The sequence below is a fragment of the Panulirus ornatus genome, chromosome 10 (genome assembly GCF_036320965.1).
Source record: "Panulirus ornatus isolate Po-2019 chromosome 10, ASM3632096v1, whole genome shotgun sequence".
NCBI classification, from domain to species: domain Eukaryota; kingdom Metazoa; phylum Arthropoda; class Malacostraca; order Decapoda; family Palinuridae; genus Panulirus; species Panulirus ornatus.
In genome coordinates, this window is record NC_092233.1 from 34259369 (window position 1) to 34286378 (window position 27010).

At 41.8% G+C, this 27010-nt stretch overlaps 1 protein-coding gene across 4 annotated transcripts in view; it reads left to right on the forward strand.

Moving 5' to 3' along the window:
• LOC139750896 (uncharacterized) overlaps positions 1–27010 on the forward strand; it is a 270500-nt gene that overhangs the window by 152265 nt on the left and 91225 nt on the right. For 3 of the 4 annotated variants that reach the window (XM_071665771.1, XM_071665770.1, XM_071665773.1), the window contains exon 3: positions 17666–17912. In XM_071665771.1, coding sequence (XP_071521872.1) covers positions 17666–17912 — 247 coding nt within the window. Of the gene's footprint in view, positions 1–9780; positions 9924–17665; positions 17913–27010 lie in introns of all 4 variants that reach the window. The other variant, XM_071665772.1, reaches the window with a different exon arrangement.

Genomic DNA, 27010 nt, shown 5'->3' on the forward strand with positions numbered 1-27010 from the left:
GTGGGAGGAAAGTTGTTAGAAGCAGTGAAAAGTTTTTATCGAGGATGTAAGGCATGTGTACGTGTAGGAAGAGAGGAAAGTGATTGGTTCTCAGTGAATGTAGGTTTGCGGCAGGGGTGTGTGATGTCTCCATGGTTGTTTAATTTGTTTATGGATGGGGTTGTTAGGGAGGTAAATGCAAGAGTTTTGGAAAGAGGGGCAAGTATGAAGTCTGTTGGGGATGAGAGAGCTTGGGAAGTGAGTCAGTTGTTGTTCGCTGATGATACAGCGCTAGTGGCAGATTCATGTGAGAAACTGCAGAAGCTGGTGACTGAGTTTGGAAAAGTGTGTGGAAGAAGAAAGTTAAGAGTAAATGTGAATAAGAGCAAGGTTATTAGGTACAGTAGGGTTGAGGGTCAAGTCAATTGGGAGATGAGTTTGAATGGAGAAAAACTGGAGGAAGTGAAGTGTTTTAGATATCTGGGAGTGGATCTGGCAGCGGATGGAACCATGGACGCGGAAGTGGATCATAGGGTGGGGGAGGGGGCGAAAATCCTGGGGGCCTTGAAGAATGTGTGGGAGTTGAGAACATTATCTCGGAAAGCAAAAATGGGTATGTTTGAAGGAATAGTGGTTCCAACAATGTTGTATGGTTGCGAGGCGTGGGCTATGGATAGAGTTGTGCGCAGGAGGATGGATGTGCTGGAAATGAGATGTTTGAGGACAATGTGTGGTGTGAGGTGGTTTGATCGAGTGAGTAACGTAAGGGTAAGAGAGATGTGTGGAAATAAAAAGAGCGTGGTTGAGAGAGCAGAAGAGGGTGTTTTGAAGTGGTTTGGGCATATGGAGAGGATGAGTGAGGAAAGATTGACCAAGAGGATATATGTGTCGGAGGTGGAGGGAACAAGGAGAGGAGGGAGACCAAATTGGAGGTGGAAAGATGGAGTGAAAAAGATTTTGTGTGATCGGGGCCTGAACATGCAGGAGGGTGAAAGGAGGGCAAGGAATAGAGTGAATTGGAGCGATGTGGTATACCGGGGTTGACGTGCTGTCAGTGGATTGAATCAAGGCATGTGAAGCGTCTGGGGTAAACCATGGAAAGCTGTGTAGGTATGTATATTTGCGTGTGTGGACGTATGTATATACATGTGTATGGGGGGGGTTGGGCCATTTCTTTCGTCTGTTTCCTTGCGCTACCTCGCAAACGCGGGAGACAGCGACAAAGTATAATAAGAAAAAAAAAAAATATATATATATATATATATATATATATATATATATATATATATATATATATACACACATGTACTAATTCATACTCTGCCTTTATTCATTTCCATCGCATATATATTTTTTTTTTATACCTCGTCGCTGTCTCCCGCGGTTGCGAGGTAGCGCAAGGAAACAGACGAAAGAAATGGCCCAACCCCCCCCATACACATGTATATACATACGTCCACACACGCAAATATACATACCTACACAGCTTTCCATGGTTTACCCCAGACGCTTCACATGCCTTGATTCAATCCACTGACAGCACGTCAACCCCTGTATACCACATCGCTCCAATTCACTCTATTCCTTGCCCTCCTTTCACCCTCCTGCATGTTCAGGTCCCGATCACACAAAATCCTTTTCACTCCATCTTTCCACCTCCAATTTGGTCTCCCTCTTCTCCTCGTTCCCTCCACCTCCGACACATATATCCTCTTGGTCAATCTTTCCTCACTCATTCTCTCCATGTGCCCAAACCATTTCAAAACACCCTCTTCTGCTCTCTCAACCACGCTCTTTTTATTTCCACACATCTCTCTTACCCTTACGTTACTTACTCGATCAAACCACCTCACACCACACATTGTCCTCAAACATCTCATTTCCAGCACATCCATCCTCCTGCGCACAACTCTATCCATAGCCCACGCCTCGCAACCATACAACATTGTTGGAACCACTATTCCTTCAAACATACCCATTTTTGCTTTCCGAGATAATGTTCTCGACTTCCACACATTTTTCAAGGCTCCCAAAATTTTCGCCCCCTCCCCCACCCTATGATCCACTTCCGCTTCCATGGTTCCATCCGCTGACAGATCCACTCCCAGATATCTAAAACACTTCACTTCCTCCAGTTTTTCTCCATTCAAACTCACCTCCCAATTGACTTGACCCTCAACCCTACTGTACCTAATAACCTTGCTCTTATTCACATTTACTCTTAACTTTCTTCTTCCACACACTTTACCAAACTCCGTCACCAGCTTCTGCAGTTTCTCACATGAATCCGCCACCAGCGCTGTATCATCAGCGAACAACAACTGACTCACTTCCCAAGCTCTCTCATCCCCAACAGACTTCATACTTGCCCCTCTTTCCAAGACTCTTGCATTCACCTCCCTAACAACCCCATCCATAAACAAATTAAACAACCATGGAGACATCACACACCCCTGCCGGAAACCTACATTCACTGAGAACCAATCACTTTCCTCTCTTCCTACACGTACACATGCCTTACATCCCCGATAAAAACTTTTCACTGCTTCTAACAACCTGCCTCCCACACCATATATTCTTAATACCTTCCACAGAGCATCTCTATCAACTCTATCATATGCCTTCTCCAGATCCATAAATGCTACATACAAATCCATTTGCTTTTCTAAGTATTTCTCACATACATTCTTCAAAGCAAACACCTGATCCACACATCCTCTACCACTTCTGAAACCACACTGCTCTTCCCCAATCTGATGCTCTGTACCTGCCTTCACCCTCTCAATCAATACCCTCCCATATAATTTACCAGGAATACTCAACAAACTTATACCTCTGTAATTTGAGCACTCACTCTTATCCCCTTTGCCTTTGTACAATGGCACTATGCACGCATTCCGCCAATCCTCAGGCACCTCACCATGAGTCATACATACATTAAATAACCTTACCAACCAGTCAACAATACAGTCACCCCCTTTTTTAATAAATTCCACTGCAATACCATCCAAACCTGCTGCCTTGCCGGCTTTCATCTTCCGCAAAGCTTTTACTACCTCTTCTCTGTTTACCAAATCATTTTCCCTAACCCTCTCACTTTGCACACCACCTCGACCAAAACACCCTATATCTGCCACTCTGTCATCAGACACATTCAACAAACCTTCAAAATACTCATTCCATCTCCTTCTCACATCACCACTACTTGTTATCACCTCCCCATTTACGCTCTTCACTGAAGTTCCCATTTGCTCCCTTGTCTTACGCACCCTATTTACCTCCTTCCAGAACATCTTTTTATTCTCCCTAAAATTTACTGATAATCTCTCACCCCAACTCTCATTTGCCCTTTTTTTCACCTCTTGCACCTTTCTCTTGACCTCCTGTCTCTTTCTTTTATACTTCTCCCACTCAATTGCATTTTTTTTTTTCCCTGCAAAAATCGTCCAAATGCCTCTCTCTTCTCTTTCACTAATACTCTTACTTCTTCATCCCACCACTCACTACCCTTTCTAAACAGCCCACCTCCCACTCTTCTCATGCCACAAGCATCTTTTGCGCAATCCATCACTGATTCCCTAAATACATCCCATTCCTCCCCCACTCCCCTTACTTCCATTGTTCTCACCTTTTTCCATTCTGTACACAGTCTCTCCTGATACTTCCTCACACAGGTCTCCTTCCCAAGCTCACTTACTCTCACCACCTTCTTCACCCCAACATTCACTCTTCTTTTCTGAAAACCCATACTAATCTTCACCTTAGCCTCCACAAGATAATGATCAGACATCCCTCCAGTTGCACCTCTCAGCACATTGACATCCAAAAGTCTCTCTTTCGCACGCCTGTCAATTAACACGTAATCCAATAACGCTCTCTGGCCATCTCTCCTACTTACATAAGTATACTTATGTATATCTCGCTTTTTAAACCAGGTATTCCCAATCATCAGTCCTTTTTCAGCACATAAATCTACAAGCTCCTCACCATTTCCATTTACAACACTGAACACCCCATGCACACCAATTATTCCCTCAACTGCCACATTACTCACCTTTGCATTCAAATCACCCATCACTATAACCCGGTCTCGTGCATGAAAACCGCTAACACACTCATTTAGCTGCTCCCAAAACACTTGCCTCTCATGATCTTTCTTCTCATGCCCTTTCTTCTCATATATATATATATATATATATATATATATATATATATATATATATATATATATATATATATATATATATATATGTATATATATATATATATATATATATATATATATATGGCGAGGTAGCGTTACGAACAGAGGACTGGGCCTTTTTTGGAATATCCTCACCTGGCCCCCTCTGTTCCTTCTTTTGGAAAAAAAAAAAAAAAAAAAAAAAAAAAAAAACGAGAGGGGAGGATTTCCAGCCCCCCGCTCCCTCCCCTTTTAGTCGCCTTCTACGACACGCAGGGAATACGTGGGAAGTATTCTTAATCCCCTATCCCCAGGGATAATATATATATATATATATATATATATATATATATATATATATATATATATATATATATATATATATATATAACTTTCTAAAATGGGAAACAGAAGATATCCCTGGGGATAGGGGTGAAAGAACACTTCCCACGCATTCCTCGCGTGTCGTAGAAGGCGACTACAGGGGACGGGAGCGGGGGGCCAGAAATCCTCCCCTCCTTGTATTTTTTTTTTTTTTTAACTTTCTAAAATGGGAAACAGAAGAAGGAGTCACGCGGGGAGTGCTCATCCTCCTCGAAGGCTCAGACTGGGGTGTCTAAATGTGTGTGGATGTAACCAAGATGTGAAAAAAGGAGAGATAGGTAGTATGTTTGAGGAAAGGAACCTATATGTTTTGGCTCTGAGTGAAACGAAGCTCAAGGGTAAAGGGGAAGAGTGGTTTGGGAATGTCTTGGGAGTAAAGTCAGGGGTTAGTGAGAGGACAAGAGCAAGGGAAGGAGTAGCACTACTTCTGAAACAGGAGTTGTAGGAGTATGTGATAGAATGTAAGAAAGTAAATTCTCGATTGATATGGGTAAAACTGAAAGTTGATGGAGAGAGATGAGTGATTATTGGTGCATATGCTCCTGGGCATGAGAAGAAAGATCATGAGAGGCAAGTGTTTTGGGAGCAGCTGAATGAGTGTGTTAGTGGTTTTGATGCACGAGACCGGGTTATAGTGATGGGTGATTTGAATGCAAAGGTGAGTAATGTGGCAGTTGAGGGAATAATTGGTATACATGGGGTGTTCAGTGTTGTAAATGGAAATGGTGAAGAGCTTGTAGATTTATGTGCTGAAAAAAGACTGGTGATCGGGAATACCTGGCTTAAAAAGCGAGATATACATAAGTATACGTATGTAAGTAGGAGAGATGGCCAGAGAGCGTTATTGGATTACGTGTTGATTGACAGGCACGCGAAAGAGAGACTTTTGGATGTTAATGTGCTGAGAGGTGCAACTGGAGGGATGTCTGATCATTATCTTGTGGAGGCTAAGGTGAAGATTTGTATGGGTTTTCAGAAAAGAAGAGTGAATGTTGGGGTGAAGAGGGTGGTGAGAGTAAGTGAGCTTGGGAAGGAGACTTGTGTGAGGAAGTACCAGGAGAGACTGAGTACAGAATGGAAAAAGGTGAGAACAATGGAAGTAAGGGGAGTGGGGGAGGAATGGGATGTATTTAGGGAATCAGTGATGGATTGCGCAAAAGATGCTTGTGGCATGAGAAGAGTGGGAGGAGGGTTGATTAGAAAGGGTAGTGAGTGGTGGGATGAAGAAGTAAGATTATTAGTGAAAGAGAAGAGAGAGGCATTTGGACGATTTTTGCAGGGAAAAAGTGCAATTGAGTGGGAGATGTATAAAAGAAAGATACAGGAGGTCAAGAGAAAGGTGCAAGAGGTGAAAAAGAGGGCAAATGAGAGTTGGGGTGAGAGAGTATCATTAAATTTTAGGGAGAATAAAAAGATGTTCTGGAAGGAGGTAAATAAAGTGCGTAAGACAAGGGAGCGAATGGGAACTTCAGTGAAGGGCGCAAATGGGGAGGTGATAACAAGTAGTGGTGATGTGAGAAGGAGATGGAGTGAGTATTTTGAAGGTTTGTTGAATGTGTTTGATGATAGAGTGGCAGATATAGGGTGTTTTGGTCGAGGTGGTGTGCAAAGTGAGAGGGTTAGGGAAAATGATTTGGTAAACAGAGAAGAGGTAGTAAAAGCTTTGCGGAAGATGAAAGCCAGCAAGGCAGCAGGTTTGGATGGTATTGCAGTGGAATTTATTAATAAAGGGGGTGACTGTATTGTTGACTGGTTGGTAAGGTTATTTAATATATGTATGACTCATGGTGAGGTGCCTGAGGATTGGCGGAATGCGTGCATAGTGCCATTGTACAAAGGCAAAGGGGGTAAGAGTGAGTGCTCAAATTACAGAGGTATAAGTTTGTTGAGTATTCCTGGTAAATTATATGGGAGGGTATTGATTGAGAGGGTGAAGGCATGTACAGAGCATCAGATTGGGGAAGAGCAGTGTGGTTTCAGAAGTGGTAGAGGATGTGTGGATCAGGTGTTTGCTTTGAAGAATGTATGTGAGAAATACTTAGAAAAGCAAATGGATTTGTATGTAGCATTCATGGATCTGGAGAAGGCATATAATAAAGTTGATAGAGATGCTCTGTGGAAGGTATTAAGAATATATGGTGTGGGAGGCAAGTTGTTAGAAGCAGTGAAAAGTTTTTATCGAGGATGTAAAGCATGTGTACGTGTAGGGAGAAAGGAAAGTGATTGGTTCTCAGTGAATGTAGGGTTGCGGCAGGGGTGTGTGATGTCTCCATGGTTGTTTAATTTGTTTATGGATGGGGTTGTTAGGGAGGTAAATGCAAGAGTTTTGGAAAGAGGAGCAAGTATGAAGTCTGTTGTGGATGAGAGAGCTTGGGAAGTGAGTCAGTTGTTGTTCGCTGATGATACAGCGCTGGTGGTTGATTCATGTGAGAAACTGCAGAAGCTGGTGACTGAGTTTGGTAAAGTGTGTGAAAGAAGAAAGTTAAGAGTAAATGTGAATAAGAGCAAGGTTATTAGGTACAGTAGGGTTGAAGGTCAAGTCAATTGGGAGGTAAGTTTGAATGGAGAAAAACTGGAGGAAGTAAAGTGTTTTAGATATCTGGGAGTGGATCTGGCAGTGGATGGAACCATGGAAGCGGAAGTGAATCATAGGGTGGGGGAGGGGGCGAAAATCCTGGGAGCCTTGAAGAATGTGTGGAAGTCGAGAACATTATCTCGGAAAGCAAAAATGGGTATGTTTGAAGGAATAGTGGTTCCAAGAATGTTGTATGGTTGCGAGGCGTGGGCTATGGATAGAGTTGTGCGCAGGAGGGTGGATGTGCTGGAAATGAGATGTTTGAGGACAATGTGTGGTGTGAGGTGGTTTGATCGAGTAAGTAATGTAAGGGTAAGAGAGATGTGTGGAAATAAAAAGAGCGTGGTTGAGAGAGCAGAAGAGGGTGTTTTGAAATGGTTTGGGCACATGGAGAGAATGAGTGAGGAAAGATTGACCAAGAGGATATATGTGTCGGAGGTGGAGGGAACAAGGAGAAGTGGGAGACCAAATTGGAGGTGGAAAGATGGAGTGAAAAAGATTTTGAGTGATTGGGGCCTGAACATGCGGGAGGGTGAAAGGAGGGCAAGGAATAGAGTGAATTGTATCGATGTGGTATACCGGGGTTGACGTACTGTCAGTGGATTGAATCAGGGCATGTGAAGTGTCTGGGGTAAACCATGGAAAGTTGTGTGGGGCCTGGATGTGGAAAGGGAGCTATGGTTTCGGGCATTATTGCGTGGCAGCTAGAGACTGAGTGTGAACGAATGGGGCCTTTGTTGTCTTTTCCTAGTGCTACCTCGCACACATGAGGGGGGAGGGGGATGGAATTCCATGTGTGGCAAGGTGGCGATGGGAGTGAATGGGGGCAGACAGTGTGAATTGTGTGCATGGGTATATATGTATGTGTCTGTGTATGTATATATATGTGTACATTGAGACGTATAGGTATGTATATTTGCGTGTGTGGACGTGTGTGTGTATACATTGTGTATGGGGGTGGGTTGGGCCATTTCTTTCATCTGTTTCCTTGCGCTACCTCGCAAACGCGGGAAACAGCAACAAAGCAAAATAGAATAAATAATAAAATAATATATATATATATATATATATATATATATATATATATATATGGATAGAATGGTAGGAGAAATGAAGCAAAACTAGGGAAAAGGGGTGCTGAGATGGTGTATGGTGGTGAGATATGGTTGATAGAAGCAAGCCAGTTTTCAGGTGATACTGTTTTGTTTGCTGAGAGTGAACAGGAGTTGCACAAGGTTGTAAGCATGTTTCATGGTGTGTGTGTGTGTAAGCATAGGTGAATGAAGCTAAATGTAAGTAAAAGTAAAGTATTGGTTGAAAGGAAACAGAGTGAAAGTATAGATTTTTTTAAACCATATAGAATGAAAGTGTACTCAATTGTGCTTTGGATATGGGAGGAGAAAGACTGGAAGAGGTGAAAGAATTTAAGTATTTAGCACCTGTCTTGGGTAAATTTGGTGATATGGAAGGAGAAATAAGGGAGAGAGCAGTACATGGTAGAAGAGTCATTGGACCCGTAACAGAATAATGAAGGGTAGAGGTGTAAGTATGGAAGTGAAGGGAGGATTAAGGGGCAGCATAGTCCTCCCAACCCTGACCCATACAGCCAAAACATGGACATGGAATGAGTCATAAAGATCAAGAATCCAGGCTGTGGAAATGAGCTATTTGAGAAGAGCATGTGGTGTGACTAGATGAAATGAAGAAAGAAATGAAGGGGTGTATGAGAGATTTAGTATGGCAGGCAATGCAAAGGAAAAAATGAATTGTGGAGTGGTAGAATGGGTGAAACACAATATCTTGAAGTGGTTTAGGCATGTGAAAAGAATGCAAGACCAGGATCTTACAAGGAAAATTTATGATAGTACAATTAAAGGTGTTAGTGTGAGAGGAAGACCACCTGAGATGTGGGCAAATAGGGTGGAGGAATACTGAGGGAGAGAAATGGCGGAATGGTGTGTGCAAGGTAGGCATGTAAAAACAGGGATGAGTGGAGACTTTTTGCTGAGGCCACCCCTTGATGGGAGTTCCTGGAAGGAACAGGCATCAGAGATATAGGTAGGTGATAGAGAATGAAAAGAAAAAGTAGACATGAGTCTAGGCTCAAAGAGAAAACTACACAAACCTCAGCAATTTTATGATAAAAACTGAGAAGTGGAGTTTAAAAGCCAGGATCCAGGGCATTGTAGATAAAGGTTCCATACAATTTACAATGATGGAGTTGGGAACCTAGGTACCTTTAGCCTCAGACAGAGAAAGAAGACCAAGAAAGAGGGAGGAGTAATTCAATAATAGATGTCAAAAGTGAAGGGCTTCGCAATGTCCTGTGACAGAGATATAAGCAGCCCCTAGCCAGCCAGGATTTGTAAGATATAAGATAGCCCATTGCCAAGGTTTTAAAGGAGGCTCTTTTTCTTTTAGGAAATATAAGCTGTTGATGAAGGAGACATCAATATGGTATAGATATATGAAAGCCAACAGTATAAGCCAAAAGATAAAGGAAAATTTTTACAAAGTATTACAGTGATACACTCATTATCACTTAAGTTATCAAATTTATCATATAGATAACCAGCTTATTCATATTGATTCCATTTGATTATTGATCATAGTAGAAGCAAAAATAATCAAACAAGGCTAACAACCATCTTGTTCACAGGGTTCCATGCTGGTTCCAAAACTTTGGCTGGACTTATAGTAAAGAAGCAATCTTGGGTTTCATAGCTTGAATTGATGTAGACAGATTTTTGGCTTGGAAATATTTTCAGCAAGCAGAGCTGCCAAATGTCACCACCAATTCTTGTAAGTTTTAAGATGGATTTTTGTTTTTTTTAGCATTGATTAGATTATGCCTGGAAGCTAAGCAATTTTTCCAAGCCCTCAGTGGTACAGTTTGATGAAAGACAAAGGGGAGTTTATTTTGAACCCGACCCCCCCCCCCCCCCCACACACACACACACACACCCCGACAACAGGCTTTACAAAGGAAAAACAGAGAATCTTTGAAAAGAATATAGTGAACAAATCAGTGGGCAAAATATATATGTTCCATTAATTCACCAGGAGTAAATTGTCACTTTGAATAGCTAATGAGGCTAAGGGATTCAGAGGAAAGAGTTGTAGAAGATAGTGCAAAGAATTGAAAGACATGTTCAAAAGTATTTTCACAGTGCAAGACACTATAGCCCCAACACCAGTGAGATACAATAGGGAGGAGGCCTTAGGAAATATAGAGATACATGGAATAGTAAGTAAGTAGCCACCAACCATGGAGGTATATTACCAATGCTACCTGCCTGGGCATCAGAAGGCTTAGCGATGGCTGCATAATGAGCCAGTACTTTAGTTGCAATCCACTGACCTAAGAAGCTGTCATTTTCTGCCTCACCCACACATGGACTCCTACCATTCTTTCACAAATGTGCAATCTCTCCTTTTCACACATAACACTTGACAGCAGTTAACTCACACATTGAGCACTATGCACTAGCCCTACCTTTTGGCAAAATGATAGGAGCAATAGATAGAAACATAAGACAGTAGTGTTAAATAGAAACATAAGTTAGAAATAGTAGGTAGGAACTTTAAGTGAGAGCATTAGGTAGAAGTAGCAGGTTGGAACATTAGATACACATATTAGATAAAAGTAGTCAGTAGGAACAGGTAGAAGGATCCTTTAAATATAATGTTAGAGTTTCCCTAAAGGGAAACAGGCATCAGAGATGTAGATAGATAAAAAAGATAAAGGGTCCTGACATTTAAGGCCCTTGGTTGTAATGAAATCTCTCAATATATACTGAAGATGTATGCAGATACACTTGACATACTACTTGAAATATTGGTGAAGATACTGCTAGAGAAAGACTGAATACCAAGGAAACGGGAGCAGGCAATATCATACCTATCTGTGATAAAGGTGACATGGAGGGTGTGGTGAATTACAGACTGGCCTCCCTGATGAGTATGGTCTGTAAGGTACTAGAAAAGTAATCAGAAAGAAATTGGATGACTTCCTGCAGAGATAAAACTACCTGAGTAAGAAACAACATGGTTCCATAGAAAGGTCACGTATAACAAACATCTTAGATTTCTAAGAGGAAGTGAGCCCTGTTTCAGAATAAGATAGGGCTATTTTGATTTCTGAAGAGCATTTCACATTATCCCACAAAGGAGATCAGAAGAGAAGCTGGACCTACAGGGAGAAATTAGGGGGATGAGACTCCTTAGATGGAAAGATTACCTTAGAGGAAGAGAACAGAAAGCATTTGTCAGAGGAACCTTCTTGAATTGGATTGAAGTCACTTGAAAGAAATGGAGATGGCAAGAGTTTACAGATAACCTTCCAACTTAATATGATGATTTACCACACTGGCAACGAGGATAGGGTGGTCCAGATTTCTCTGCTGAGGTATGACACTGTGGAAGGTGAGCTCTGGTAATGCATACACCTGTTCTTCACTTGCTACTGGTGTACAGAGGAAAGTTGAGGTAGTGCTTAACTAACAGCCATGGATAGAGGCAGCTTAATAGGATGCTTGGGCATCTGTGGTGAAAGTAAAGGGAATTTCACCTCTTATTACAAAAAAGGGACAGTCATAAGTCATGTAATGGATGATAGAACAGAGTGCCCCATTGTCAATGCATATAGAACCCTCAAATTAAGTGAAAAGAATTATGCGCAAATTGAAAAGGAGGCCCTTTCCATCATCCACAGTATTATTATTTTCACAGTACTATATGGACAGAAATTTATATTCACTGATTACAAACCACTCTTAGCTATTCTTGGTCCATGATCAACTATCCCCATCCTAGATAAGTAGAATTCAGAGATGGTCAATAACTCTGCCAGCATATGGTTATGAAGCAAAATTCAGACATTCCAGAAGTCATGCAAATGCTGATGTTTTATCCATATTTCCATATAATGGTTCAGGGGTAGATCAAGATTCTATTGATGATTTCCCAAATACTAGAGAAATGATTGCTCAGATGAACAAAAAAGATCTTGTCTTGGCATAAGTAATGGTATTTACATGGATGGAATAATGAAGTGATTTGAGAAATTGGAACCGTAATACTTCAGAAAAAAAGATATTTCAGTAGAATGGGGCTGTCTGTCATGGGGAATAAGTCATTGTCCCAGAATATTAAAGTTTTACTTGGTGGCCAACATTAGATAAAGGTCAGAAAGTATCCAGTATGCCAATATGTAAAAAGTCTGCCAACTACTGCTTCTTTGAAGCTATGGAGTTGGTCTACTTGTCCCTTCCAAAGGGTCCATTCTGATCTTTGTATAGAGGGATAAGACAAATTTTTTGTACCAGTTGATAGTCATTCAAAGTAGACAGATGTAGGCAAATGTGCAATACCACCATGATTTCAACTATGGATGAGCTACACCTAGGACCAGCCTGGGGTGTGAGGGTGAAGACACCCAAAGACTCAATAAGGTATCCACGAGATATCCACTTGATCTTTGCTGAACTTGGGATTCTTGAGATTGCCCCCCCCCCCCACCCACCCACCCACCCATCCCCTTTTCTTCACTCAGCAGAATTCCGTAAGTTCATTAAAGAAAATGGTATTGCATATGTATTGGTTCCACCTGACCATCATTCTTTAATGGAGCTGCATAGAAATCTGTAAGAATCCTAAAGGAGTCTTTAACAGAGCAGATTCTGAAAGTCACCCATGGCAATTCAGTGAAGCATAGGATGGCTGTTTTTCTGTTAAGGTTTAGATCCATCCTGTATGGTGTAACTGGTTTTACTACCTCTGAACTAATGCTTGAAAGGCAGTTGAGAACAAGATTTAACATGGTGAAGCCAAATTTAGCTCATAGGATTGTGTCAAATCAAGGGAGAGTTTATCATATTAACAAGAAGGTTAATGTTAGGAACAGTATGAGCTGTGGAAAATCTTAGGAGAAAGATTTTTGGAAGAGTGGAAAGGATGAGAAGATTGGGGACTGCTTGTGAGAATAGGAGATATGCTAATGAATGTATACTTTTTTTTTTTTTTTTTTTGCTTTGTCGCTGTCTCCCGCATTTGCGAGGTAGCGCAAGGAAACAGACGAAAGAAATGGCCCAACCCACCCCCATACACATGTATATACATACGTCCACACACGCAAATATACATACCTACACAGCTTTCCATGGTTTACCCCAGACGCTTCACATGCCCTGATTCAATCCACTGACAGCACGTCAACCCCGGTATACCACATCGCTCCAACTCACTCTATTCCTTGCCCTCCTTTCACCCTCCTGCATGTTCAGGCCCCGATCACACAAAATCTTTTTCACTCCATCTTTCCACCTCCAATTTGGTCTCCCTCTTCTCCTCGTTCCCTCCACCTCCGACACATATATCCTCTTGGTCAATCTTTCCTCACTCATTCTCTCCATGTGACCAAACCATTTCAAAACACCCTCCTCTGCTCTCTCAACCACGCTATTTTTATTTCCACACATCTCTCTTACCCTTACGTTACTTACTCGATCAAACCACCTCACACCACACATTGTCCTCAAACATCTCATTTCCAGCACATCCATCCTCCTGCGCACAACTCTATCCATAGTCCACGCCTCGCAACCATACAACATTGTTGGAACCACTATTCCTTCAAACATACCCATTTTTGCTCTCCGAGATAATGTTCTCGACTTCCACACATTCTTCAAGGCTCCCAGAATTTTCGCCCCCTCCCCCACCCTATGATCCACTTCCGCTTCCATGGTTCCATCCGCTGCCAGATCCACTCCCAGATATCTAAAACACTTCACTTCCTCCAGTTTTTCTCCATTCAAACTCACCTCCCAGTTGACTTGACCCTCAACCCTACTGTACCTAATAACCTTGCTCTTATTCACATTTACTCTTAACTTTCTTCTTTCACACACTTTACCAAACTCAGTCACCAGCTTCTGCAGTTTCTCACATGAATCAGCCACCAGCGCTGTATCATCAGCGAACAACAACTGACTCACTTCCCAAGCTCTCTCATCCCCAACAGACTTCATACTTGCCCCTCTTTCCAAAACTCTTGCATTCACCTCCCTAACAACCCCATCCATAAACAAATTAAACAACCATGGAGACATCACACACCCCTGCCGCAAACCTACATTCACTGAGAACCAATCACTTTCCTCTCTTCCTACACGTACACATGCCTTACATCCTCGATAAAAACTTTTCACTGCTTCTAACAACTTGCCTCCCACACCATATATTCTTAATACCTTCTTCCACAGAGCATCTCTATCAACTCTATCATATGCCTTCTCCAGATCCATAAATGCTACATACAAATCCATTTGCTTTTCTAAGTATTTCTCACATACATTCTTCAAAGCAAACACCTGATCCACACATCCTCTACCACTTCTGAAACCACACTGCTCTTCCCCAATCTGATGCTCTGTACATGCCTTCACCCTCTCAATCAATACCCTCCCATATAATTTGCCAGGAATACTCAACAAACTTATACCTCTGTAATTTGAGCACTCACTCTTATCCCCTTTGCCTTTGTACAATGGCACTATGCACGCATTCTGCCAATCCTCAGGCACCTCACCATGTGTTTGATGATAGAGTGGCAGATATAGGGTGTTTTGGTCGAGGTGGTGTGCAAAGTGTGAGGGCTAGGGAAAATGATTTGGTAAACAGAGAAGAGGTAGTAAAAGCTTTGTGGAAGATGAAAGCCGGCAAGGCAGCAGGTTTGGATGGTATTGCAGTGGAATTTATTAAAAAAGGGGGTGACTGTATTGTTGACTGGTTGGTAAGGTTATTTAATGTATGTATGACTCATGGTGAGGTGCCTGAGGATTGGCGGAATGCGTGCATAGTGCCATTGTACAAAGGCAAAGGGGATAAGAGTGAGTGCTCAAATTACAGAGGTATAAGTTTGTTGAGTATTCCTGGTAAATTATATGGGAGGGTATTGATTGAGAGGGTGAAGGCATGTACAGAGCATCAGATTGGGGAAGAACAGTGCGGTTTCAGAAGTGGTAGAGGATGTGTGGATCAGGTGTTTGCTTTGAAGAATGTATGTGAGAAATACTTAGAAAAGCAAATGGATTTGTATGTAGCATTTATGGATCTGGAGAAGGCATATGATAGAGTTGATAGAGATGCTCTGTGGAAGGTATTAAGAATATATGGTGTGGGAGGCAAGTTGTTAGAAGCAGTGAAAAGTTTTTATCGAGGATGTAAGGCATGTGTACGTGTAGGAAGAGAGGAAAGTGATTGGTTCTCAGTGAATGTAGGTTTGCGGCAGGGGTGTGTGATGTCTCCATGGTTGTTTAATTTGTTTATGGATGGGGTTGTAAGGGAGGTAAATGCAAGAGTCCTGGAAAGAGGGGCAAGTATGAAGTCTGTTGGGGATGAGAGAGCTTGGGAAGTGAGTCAGTTGTTGTTCGCTGATGATACAGCGCTGGTGGCTGATTCATGTGAGAAACTGCAGAAGCTGGTGACTGAGTTTGGTAAAGTGTGTGGAAGAAGAAAGTTGAGAGTAAATGTGAATAAGAGCAAGGTTATTAGGTACAGTAGGGGTGAGGGTCAAGTCAATTGGGAGGTGAGTTTGAATGGAGAAAAACTGGAGGAAGTGAAGTGTTTTAGATATCTGGGAGTGGATCTGTCAGCGGATGGAACCATGGAAGCGGAAGTGGATCATAGGGTGGGGGAGGGGGCGAAAATTTTGGGAGCCTTGAAAAATGTGTGGAAGTCGAGAACATTATCTCGGAAAGCAAAAATGGGTATGTTTGAAGGAATAGTGGTTCCAACAATGTTGTATGGTTGCGAGGCGTGGGCTATGGATAGAGATGTGCGCAGGAGGATGGATGTGCTGGAAATGAGATGTTTGAGGACAATGTGTGGTGTGAGGTGGTTTGATCGAGTAAGTAACGTAAGGGTAAGAGAGATGTGTGGAAATAAAAAGAGCGTGGTTGAGAGAGCAGAAGAGGGTGTTTTGAAATGGTTTGGGCACATGGAGAGAATGAGTGAGGAGAGATTGACCAAGAGGATATATGTGTCGGTGGTGGAGGGAACGAGGAGAAGAGGGAGACCAAATTGGAGGTGGAAAGATGGAGTGAAAAAGATTTTGTGTGATCGGGGCCTGAACATGCAGGAGGGTGAAAGGAGGGCAAGAAATAGAGTGAATTGGAGTCATGTGGTATACAGGGGTTGACGTACTGTCAGTGGATTGAAGCAAGGCATGTGAAGCGTCTGGGGTAAACCATGGAAAGCTGTGTAGGTATGTATATTTGCGTGTGTGGACGTGTGTATGTACATGTGTATGGGGGGGGGGGGTTGGGCCATTTCTTTCGTCTGTTTCCTTGCGCTACCTCGCAAACGCGGGAGACAGCGACAAAGTATAAAAAAAAAAAAAAAAAAAAAAATTGTTGGTTATTATGATAATTTTATTTATTTCATTTTGTGAAAGATGCTTATTTTCTTTATTTTTGGGGGAAGCAATATAGTATATTTGTTAGAATTGACTGCTTTTCGTATAGTATGTGTCTACTTTGCTAAGACTTACATTGATGATCCTTTCACATTGTAATCCTTTGTTTTGAAATGGATAACATTCTGGAACCATTACTCTTCATGATATATGTGAATGGCTTGATAAAGAGACTGGACCCTACTTGAATACATTTGCAGATGATGTGAAGGTCATGCATGAAGTAAAATGCAAGGAGGATTGTATCAACTAACAGACTCCAAAGTTGATACATTGTAACCTAGTATATTTAAAGTAATGTGAATGGGACTAGGAAAAAAAGGCTTCACCACAATTATCATTTAGCAGGAAACAAACTGCAGTAATCTGTGCATGAGAGAGACTCAGATGTGGACAAAAACTTGTTGCCAGAGTCCCATCTTAGGAGAACAGCAAAAGAAACCAACTCTCTTCTAACTAGAAATAGAATTTCACCCAAGTGCATGGATAAAGAAGTATTCAGAAAGCTGTTCACATCATACATTATGCCAAAAGTAGAATATCATTCTCAAGTTTGGTAAGGATATGTAAAGTAGTATAAAGAATTAATAGAGAAGGTCCAGAGGAGAGCAACAGAGATGGTACCAGAATTAAGAGAGCTAAGAGATAGGTAGAGGTTTTAAGTATCTACAACGGTGACCTGATTGCCACTAAAGATTTCAGATAATCTTGATATCAAAGACAGTGAACAGGTCTTTGAAAGATGTAGGGATGAAATAACCAGACGGCATAACATAAAGTTAAACAAGCAATTACTTGTACTACTTTTGTAGTACAGAAGAAGTAAATGAATGGAATAAAATGAATTATGAGACTGTGAATGTGAACAGCATATAGAAGTTGAAAAATATATATGATAGTAGACAGAGTTCAAGAAATGGGGCCCAATGAGTGTAGAATCCTCTCCCCATTAAGTACAAATAGGTAATTATTCATCTGAAGCCAGTATTGACTGTATTTACTCCACTCTGGAGGTTAGTGTTGGCCAGAAACTCAGGGAAAGAACTTAAAATGTCTTGTGTTTCAGGGGTGATGGGCCGCCAGTATTATGGTGGCTATAGCAACAATCAGGGGTACACCCTTAATAATGTACAGCAGCAGCAACAACAACAACAACAACAACAACATCAGGCCATCAGCAACAACAACAATGGGCTTCAGGCCACTTCTGACTACAACACCCTCCTGCAGCAGTATGGCCTTAGCCCAGGCTTCCAAGACAGTTACAGTACTTACGGTAGCAGTGCCTTAGACTACACTCAGGATTCTTATGCGTAAGTAACTTTCTGATTGGCTGTCTCCAGTCCTGCTGGATATGTGGTATCCCCACTAGTTTAATGCACCCTTCCACCCTACTCACATATATACACACACTTACACAAACATTAGAGTTGCTCTAATGTCAGCCCAATTATATGCAAAGTGATGAGAATGAGACACAGTGAAAGAAGGCCTTAATACAAATAGTGTTCAGAAGGAAATAAGTTGCAGGAATGATTGTGAGAAGGATTGGGAAATCAACATTGACTTGCCTATCATCAGCGCCCCACCACACAAAAATTCTATAGAGGACCAACTATCTTATCGCTGATATTAGAATTGCATTCAAGTACGTGGATGAGGAAATATTCAGCGAACTGTCCATATTGTATATTTAGGCAAACACTAGAATAAGCTTCTGAATTTGGTCATCGCTTTTCAAGAAACACAAAGAACTTATACAGAAGGTTAAGAATATGGTACTAGAATTAAGAAAGAAGAGTAAGAATAAGGAGTGACTTGGTCACTACCTTTAAGCACTTAAAACACTTTGACAATGTCAGTAGTGAACAATTCTTCAAAGAATGCAAAGATAAAACAACCAGAGGCCATAATATAAAATTGAGCAGGAAACTTGTTAGATTTTGAGAAGCTCTATGAGAATGATATAGATCTTTGTTCTTGAAAATTATGAGAAACTTTGAATGAAGCAGTAGGATTATGGATAATTTTAGATGTAAGTACATAGGGAAGGCTAAAAATAAGATGTCAGAAAGCCAGATGCACCAGTGATGAGCTGCAGGGCTAGGTCCTGGGAGCATTGCTCCTCTTGATATGTAAATGATCATGAATGTGACTGTGGATGATACCTAAATCAAGAGGAAAGTAAATATTGATGAGGATTGCATCATCTCACAAGAGGGTGTAAACAAATTCTGAAGTTAGTCTGGTTGATGAAATTCACCACAACTGGATACTAAGTAATGAGGGTGAGACACTGTAAATGAAGGCCTTGTCCCAAATATTTTCCAGCAGGAAATAAAACCTAGGAATCTGTATATAAGAGAGACTTGGGAAGCAATGTTGTCCCTAACCATCCCCTAAAACTTTGATTTAGGAAAAAGTAAAGGTGACATTCTGTCTTGCAAATATTAGAATCTCATTCAAGTACATAAATAAGGAAATACCCAGCAAACTGTTTACATTGTATATTAAGCCCAAACCAGAATATGTTTCTCAAGATTAGTCAGTGCACATCAAGAAACACCAAAGAACTAACAGAGAAGGTGCAGCATAGGGCAGTACGGATGATACCACAGTTAAGAAAGCGGAGTTCAAGTGAGAAGATAGAGGTCATTAATTTGTCCACATCTGAAGAAAAAAGGAGTAAGGGATGATATGGTCACTGCCATACCTCTAAGTTTTGAAACCACTTTGATTATGATACTGAACAGTTCTTCAAAAGATGTAAACAGAATTATCTTAGGCCAAAACATGAAATTAAACAAGAAAACTATAAGAAAATATGTAAGGAAGTACTTTTGTTGTGTAAGATTTGTGGATGATTGGAAGAAAATGAGTGATGAAATAGTGACTCTAGACAGCATACAAAAGTTTGAAATGTTATAGTAGAGAACGTGCTAGAGATGTGGCCCCACAAGTATAGAACTCCCCTCCCCCATACAATATGAATGGGTTAATTACACACAGACAAATGGGACCACATGTTTTTAGAATTCCCTGTCCATACTGTATGAATAGGTAATGCCATGGTCCCTCTATGGATGGTGCATGCACCCTCACATGACCCTAACATCAGGTGATATACCCCTCCCCACTTTTCATGTACCACTCCTATGAAAGTGTATTTGGATCACCCCTATGTGATCACCCCTACATTTGTCTCCCTATAGACCCATTCTTTGACAGTGCAACAGTGGCTGCTGTTATGAACACATTAAACAACTGAGTGCACAATGTGTCACCTCACCTTACCTCTTTTGAACTCCCAGAGAGAGCAGCAGTAATAAGCTTGGCCACATTAAACTATAGACAGCTTACCTCACACTGACCTCAGAATAAATTCGAAAACCACCAGAACTCAGAAGTGGCCATCTTCAACCTTAATGACAGAATGAGCCACCTCTAAACTTAACAAAAGAAACTATTTCTGATGATAATGACAAAAGACCCACCCTCTTTCCATCTCCAGCCACTCAACAATTGTGTAACTGCCTTTTCCTCAACCCCAACCAATCAGCATTGATGTACCTGCCTTCTCAAATTTCTCTGGCCAATCTACAGGCTTGTACAATTCCCAAGGATTGCTTTCATGACCTGATATTGTTGCCCCTATGATACTTGGGTATCATCAAGGTCAAGTCAGTTAAACAGTCCCTGTCTCTGGCACACAAGAACACCGCTAACTGCCTTGATGTCACACATCATATTACTTTGGTTCAAGGAGACCTTAGGATTTCTACTCCATCAGTAGCATTTCACCATGTGACTCCTGATTTTCCATTTGGCATATTTATGTTGTGCCCCACCTCCAGTGCCCATCTTCATTAGGACTCACGTGGAACATCACCACTGGCACTGTCTTGAGAGGCAGCTTGAACTGTGGGACCTACAGCCCTGCAGTCTTCTCCAGAAGAAAGCACAAATGAAAACTGTGTTCTAACTCAGGACTGTGGCACATGCCACATCTTCCTTCCACAGAAGCCCCATGAAGACTAAGCAACCATGCACCTCTCCCATGACAGTCGTGCCTCAAACTTCCTGCAGAGATTTCTACTTATATCATTTCACTTTAACTTAGCTGACCTTACACCTTTACCATGATCTTACACCATACTCATCACCTCTATGCTTACCTAGTAAAGCTCTGTATTAACACTAATGTTTCCATACCCTTCTCTCTGACCATCAAATACAAAAGTTAGACACTTAATACCCAAGACTGGTGAATCCCAAGGTTGACTGAGAGAGACAATCAGGCCTGTTCACATAGTGCCAACAGTCATCTCTCCTCAACCCCTACAGTTATAATCCTGCTCTTACCCCTTGCCCCTGTGGCATTCCACACCTCCCTGTCTACCCTCTTGTCTTCTTGATAGGTCTAACCTATTACTCAAGCAGTACTTCAGATGATTCTGACACTTTCCTTTGCTGACATGGGCTCCAAGGGATATCATCAGCGTCATTTGCTACCACAGCTCCTTCGGGAATTCAGCTTCACCTCTTCTCACTGCGGTAACTGCTTCCCATCTGCCTCACCAGCAGCGCTGTGATAGTCCCTGCAGAACTTTAGGACCTTAGCACAGCACTTCTCCTGTAGCTGCACCACAGGAATATCTCTGATTTAACTGGATCTGACCTCCAACCATTCCACCACCTGCTAGCACTGTACATCTAACTAGTTGCAGCATCTACTTCATCACCATGCAAGGGTTTTTCTCATGAAAATAGAGAAGAAGAATAATGTAGTGTCATTATCCATAACAATGCATACATCAGTGATACCATAATGCTATTATCATGAAGTTCTAAATTTTGAAATCACAGTCACAGCACTGTGCCTGTCCATTGTACTTACTGCAACAACCAGCTAAGTGTTTTAATAACATAACTTGACCTGTCTTGAATCACCAAAAGGAACATTGGTAATCTTAGTGACCACATTATGCAGCTGAAAGCTTACTACACCCTAATTCAAGAATGACTTTCAGTCTTAATGACAGGAGAAGTCACTTTTAAACATACAGACCATAGTTCTCCCTTCTCATGTCCAACCAATCAGCAGTCATATACCCACCTTTGTCCAATCTCCAGCCAGTCAACAATCAAATTCCCATCTCTCTGTTTAGCCAATCTACAGGCTTCTCAACCTCTAAGGCCTCACCTTCATGACCTAACTGTGTCTCATATACCAGGCCATCAACAAAGGCAAATAAGTCAAGCAGTCTCTGGCTCAGACACACAAGAATGCAACCAGTGCCTTGACATCAAAAGCTATTCTGTTCTGACTCAAGTCCTTCTTGATCCTGCTTTGCCATGTGACTGCTTACTTTTCACCCTTTCCAGTGCCTCATCTCCAATAGCCATCTTGCCAGGACTTACATGGAACTTCACCACCACCAGTCTCAGGATATCTTGTGCTGCAGGACCAATGACCCTGTGGCTTCGTACAGTACAAAGTACAAATGACAACTGCCTACTAAGTCAGGAATGCTGCATGTGCCACATCTTCCCCCTACAGAAGCTCAGCAAAGGTTTAGCAACCATATAACTCTCCGATGAGACTCCTGCCTCTCATCTCTTGCACAGCATCACAGGATTCCTGCCTACATCATTTTACCCTGCATTACCTGACCACCTTTTTACCATAATCCTACACCACATGTACTAGCTCACCACCATTGTACTCACACAATAAAGCACTGTTTGTTGCATGTATTCCATGCCTTACAACTCAGTTCATTACTGGATAACAAAGAAATTACACACTTAGTAAGGATACCCTAGAAAATCATTGTATTTTTGAGAATGCTGCAATGTAAATTTTCACATTGATAAGGGATATTTTTTCATTTTTTGTTATAACTCAGGATTGATCAATGATAAGAAATCCAAAGTTATAACAATTGTATTATCCAAAGCCATATATCATGACATACACATTTTTTCCTTTGTTTTTATACTCACAGTAGGACATAAAACAGTACAAGTTCTTTTTATTTTCTTTCAAACTGGGCATTTAGGAGGGCACATGCACCATCTTTCATTTCTCAGCTTGAACACCTTCCTCTTCACTGCATCTTTGCTTCTCTTTCGCACAGTATTACTTTGACTTCTCTCTGGGGTTAGCAGCTTGCTTGGTGAAGGTGGTAAGGGTGGAAGTGACAACGGGTAGTGATAAAGTGAGAAGGATTTGGAGTAAGTATTTTGAGGTTTTGTTGAATGTGTTTCATGATAGAGTGGTAGATGTAGAGTGTTTTGGTCGGGGTGGTGTGCAAAGTGAGAGGGTCATAGAGAATGGTTTGGTTAAGAGAGAAGAGGTGGTGAAAGCCTTGCAGAAGGTGAAATCTGGCAAGGCAGTGGGTTTGGATGGCACTGCAGTTGAAGTTATTGAGAAAGTGGGTGACTGTATTGTTGATTAGTTGGTAAGGATATTCAGTGTATGTATGGATCATGGTGAAGTGCCTGAGGATTGGCAGAAAGCATGCATAGTGCCATTGTACAAAAGCAAAGGGAATAAAGGTTAGTGTTTAAACCACAGAGGCATAAGATTGTTGAGTATTCCTGGAAAATTGTATGGGAGGATATTGATTGAGAGAGTGAAGGCATTTCAGAGGATGAGATTGGGGAGGAGCAGTGTGCTTTCAGAAGTGGTAGAGGATGTGTTGATCAGGTGTTTGCTTTGAAGAATGTGTAAGAAATACTTAGAAAAACAGATGGATCTGTATATGGCATTCATGGATCTGGAGAAAGCATATGATAGGATTGATAGAGATGGTTTGTGGAAGGTCTTAAGAGTGATTGATGTGGGAGGTAAGCTATTAGAAGCAGTGAAAAGTTTTTTTTTTATCAGGGAGGTAAGGCATGTGTATGAGTAGAAAGAGAGGAGGTTGACTGGCTCCCAGTGAAGGTCAGTCTGTGGTAGGTGTGTGATTTCTCCATGGTAGTTTAATTTGTTTATGGATGGGGTTAGGGAGAGAGTTTGGGAGACAGGGGTGAGTATGCAGTCTGCTGGGGATGAGAGGGCCCGGGAAGTGAGTCAGTTGTTGTTCTCTGATGACACAGCACTGGTAGCTGATTCGAGTGAGAAACTGCAAAGCTGGTGACTGAGTTTGGAAAAGTGTCTGAAAGGAGAAAGTTGAGAGTAAGTGTTAATAAGAGTAAGGTTAGTAGGTTCAGCAGGGTTGAGGGACAAGTTAATTGGGATGTAAGTTTGAATGGAGAAAGGTTAGTGGAAGTGAAGTGTTTTAGAGATCTGGGAGTGGTCTTGGCAGCAGATGTAACCTTGGAAGTGGGAGTGAGCCACAGAGTGGGGGAGGGGGGGGCAAAGGTTCTGGGAGCAATGAAGAATGTATGGAAGGAGAGAATGTTATCTTGGAGAGCAAAAATGGGTATGTTTGAAAGAATGATAGTTCCAACAATATTATATGGTTGCAAGGCATGGGCTGTAGATAAGGTTGTATGGAAGAGGGTGGATGTGTTGGGAATGAATTGTTTACGGACAATGTGTGGTGTGAAGTGGTTTGATCAAGTAAGTAATGAAAGGGTAAGAGAGATGTGTGGTAATAAAAAGAGTGTGGTAATAGAGCAGAAGAGGGCATGCTGAAATGGTTTGGACATATGGAGAGAATGAGTGAGGAAAGTTTGACAAAGAGGACATATGTGTCATAGGTGGAGAGAACAAGGAAAAGCGGGAGGCCAAATTGGAGGTGGAAGGATTGAGTGAAAAAGATTTTGAGTGATCGGGGCCTGAACATATAGGAAGGTGAGAAGCGTGCAAGGAGTATAGTGAATTGGAATGATGTGGGTCAATATGCTGTCAGTGGACTGAGCCAGGGCATGTGAAATGTCTGGAGTAAACCATAGAAAGGTCTGTTAGGCCTGGATGTGGATAGGGAGATGTGGTTTCCATGCATTACACATGACAGATAGAGAGTGAGTGTGAATGAAAGTGGCCTTTTTTGTTTTATTTCCTGGTGCTACCTCACTGAAGAGGGGGGCAGTGATGTTGTTTCCTGTGGGGTGGGATGGCACCAGGAATGGATGAAAGGAAGCAAGTATGAACATGCACATGTATGTATATATATATAAGGAGGTAAGGGGAGTGGGGGAGGAATGGGATGTATTTAGGGAAGCAGTGATGGCTTGTGCAAAAGATGCTTGTGGCATGAGAAGCGTAGGAGGTGGGCAGATTAGAAAGGGTAGTGAGTGGTGGGATGAAGAAGTAAGATTATTAGTGAAAGAGAAGAGAGAGGCATTTGGACGATTTTTGCAGGGAAATAATGCAAATGACTGGGAGATGTATAAAAGAAAGAGGCAGGAGGACAAGAGAAAGGTGCAAGAGGTGAAAAAGAGGGCAAATGAGTGTTGGGGGTGAGAGAGTATCATTAAATTTTAGGGAGAATAAAAAGATGTTTTGTAAAGAGGTAAATAAAGTGCGTAAGACGAGGGAACAAATGGGAACTTCAGTGAAGGGGGCTAATGGGGAGGTGATAACAAGTAGTGGTGATGTGAGAAGGAGATGGAGTGAGTATTTTGAAGGTTTGTTGAATGTGTTTGATGATAGAGTGGGAGATATAGGGTGTTTTGGTCGAGGTGGTGTGCAAAGTGAGAGGGTTAGGGAGGATGATTTGGTAATCAGAGAAAAGGTAGTAAAAGCTTTGCGGAAGATGAAAGCCAGCAAGGCAGCAGATTTGGATGGCATTGCAGTGGAATTTATTAAAAAAGGGGGTGACTGTATTGTTAACTGGTTGGTAAGGTTATGTAATGTATGTATGATTCATGGTGAGGTGCCTGAGAATTGGCGGAATGCCTGCATAGTGCCATTGTACAAAGGCAAAGGGGACAAAGGTGAGTGCTCAAATTACAGAGGTATAAGTTTGTTGAGTATTCCTGGGAAATTATATGGGAGGGTATTGATTGAGAGGGTGAAGGCATGTACAGAGCATCAGATTGGGGAAAAGCAGTGTGGTTTCAGAAGTGGTAGAGGATGTGTGGATCAGGTGTTTGCTTTGAAGAATGTATGTGAGAAATACTTGGAAAAGCAAATGGATTTGTATGTAGCACTTATGGATCTGGAGAAGGCATATGATAGAGTTGATAGAGATGCTCTGTGGAAGGTATTAAGAATATATTGTGTGGGAGGCAAGTTGTTAGAAGCAGTGAAAAGTTTTTATCGAGGATGTAAAGCATGTGTACGTGTAGGAAGAGAGGAAAGTGATTGGTTCTCAGTGAATGTAGGTTTGCAGCAGGGATGTGTGATGTCTCCATGGTTGTTTTAATTTGTATATGGATAGGATTGTTAGGGAGGTGAATGCAAAGGTTTTGGAAAGAGGGGCAAGTATGCAGTCTATTGTGGTTGAGAGAGCTTGGGAAGTGAGTCAGTTGTTGTTTGCTGATGATACAGCACTGGTGGCTGATTCATGTGAGAAACTGCAGAAGCTGGTGACTGAGTTTGGGAAAGTGTGTGAAAGAAGAAAGTTGAGAGTAAATGTGAATAAGAGCAAGGTTATTAGGTACAGTAGGGTTGAGGGTCAAGTCAATTGGGAGGTAAGTTTGAATGGAGAAAAACTGGAGGAAGTGAAGTGTTTTAGATATCTGGGAGTGGATATGGCAGCGGATGGAACCATGGAAGCAGATGTGAATCATAGGGTGGGGAGGGGGCGAAAATTCTGGGAGCCTTGAAGAATGTTTGGAAGTCGAGAATATTATCTCGGAAAGCAAAAATGGGTATGTTTGAAGGAATAGTGGTTCCAACAATGTTGTATGGTTGCAAGGCGTGGGCTATGGATAGAGCCGTGTGGAGGAGGTGGATGTGCTGGAAATGAGATGTTTGAGGACAAAAAAAAAAAAAAATATGTGGTGTGAGGTGGTTTGATCAAGTAAGTAATAATAGGGTAAGAGAGATGTGTGGTAATAAAAAGAGTGTGGTTGAGAGAGCAGAAGAGGGTGTTTTGAAATGGTTTGGTCACATGGAGAGAATAAGTGAGGAAAGATTGACCAAGAGGATATATGTGTCAGAGGTGGAGGGAATGAGGAGAAGTGGGAGACCAAATTAGAGGTGGAAAGATGGAGTGAAAAAGATTTTGAGTGATCGGGGCCTGAACATGCAGGAGGGTGAAAGGCGTGCAAGGAATTGAGCAAATTGGAACAATGTGGTATACCGGAGTCGACGTGCTGTTAATGGATTGAACCAGGGCATGTGAAGTGTCTGGGGTAAACCATGGAAAGTTCTGTGGGGCCTGGATGTGGAAAGGGAGCTGTGGTTTCGGCGCATTATTACATGACAGCTAGAGACTGAGTGTGAACGAATGGGGCCTTTGTTGTCTTCCTAGTGCTACCTCGCGCACATGAGGGGGGAGGGGGTTGTTAT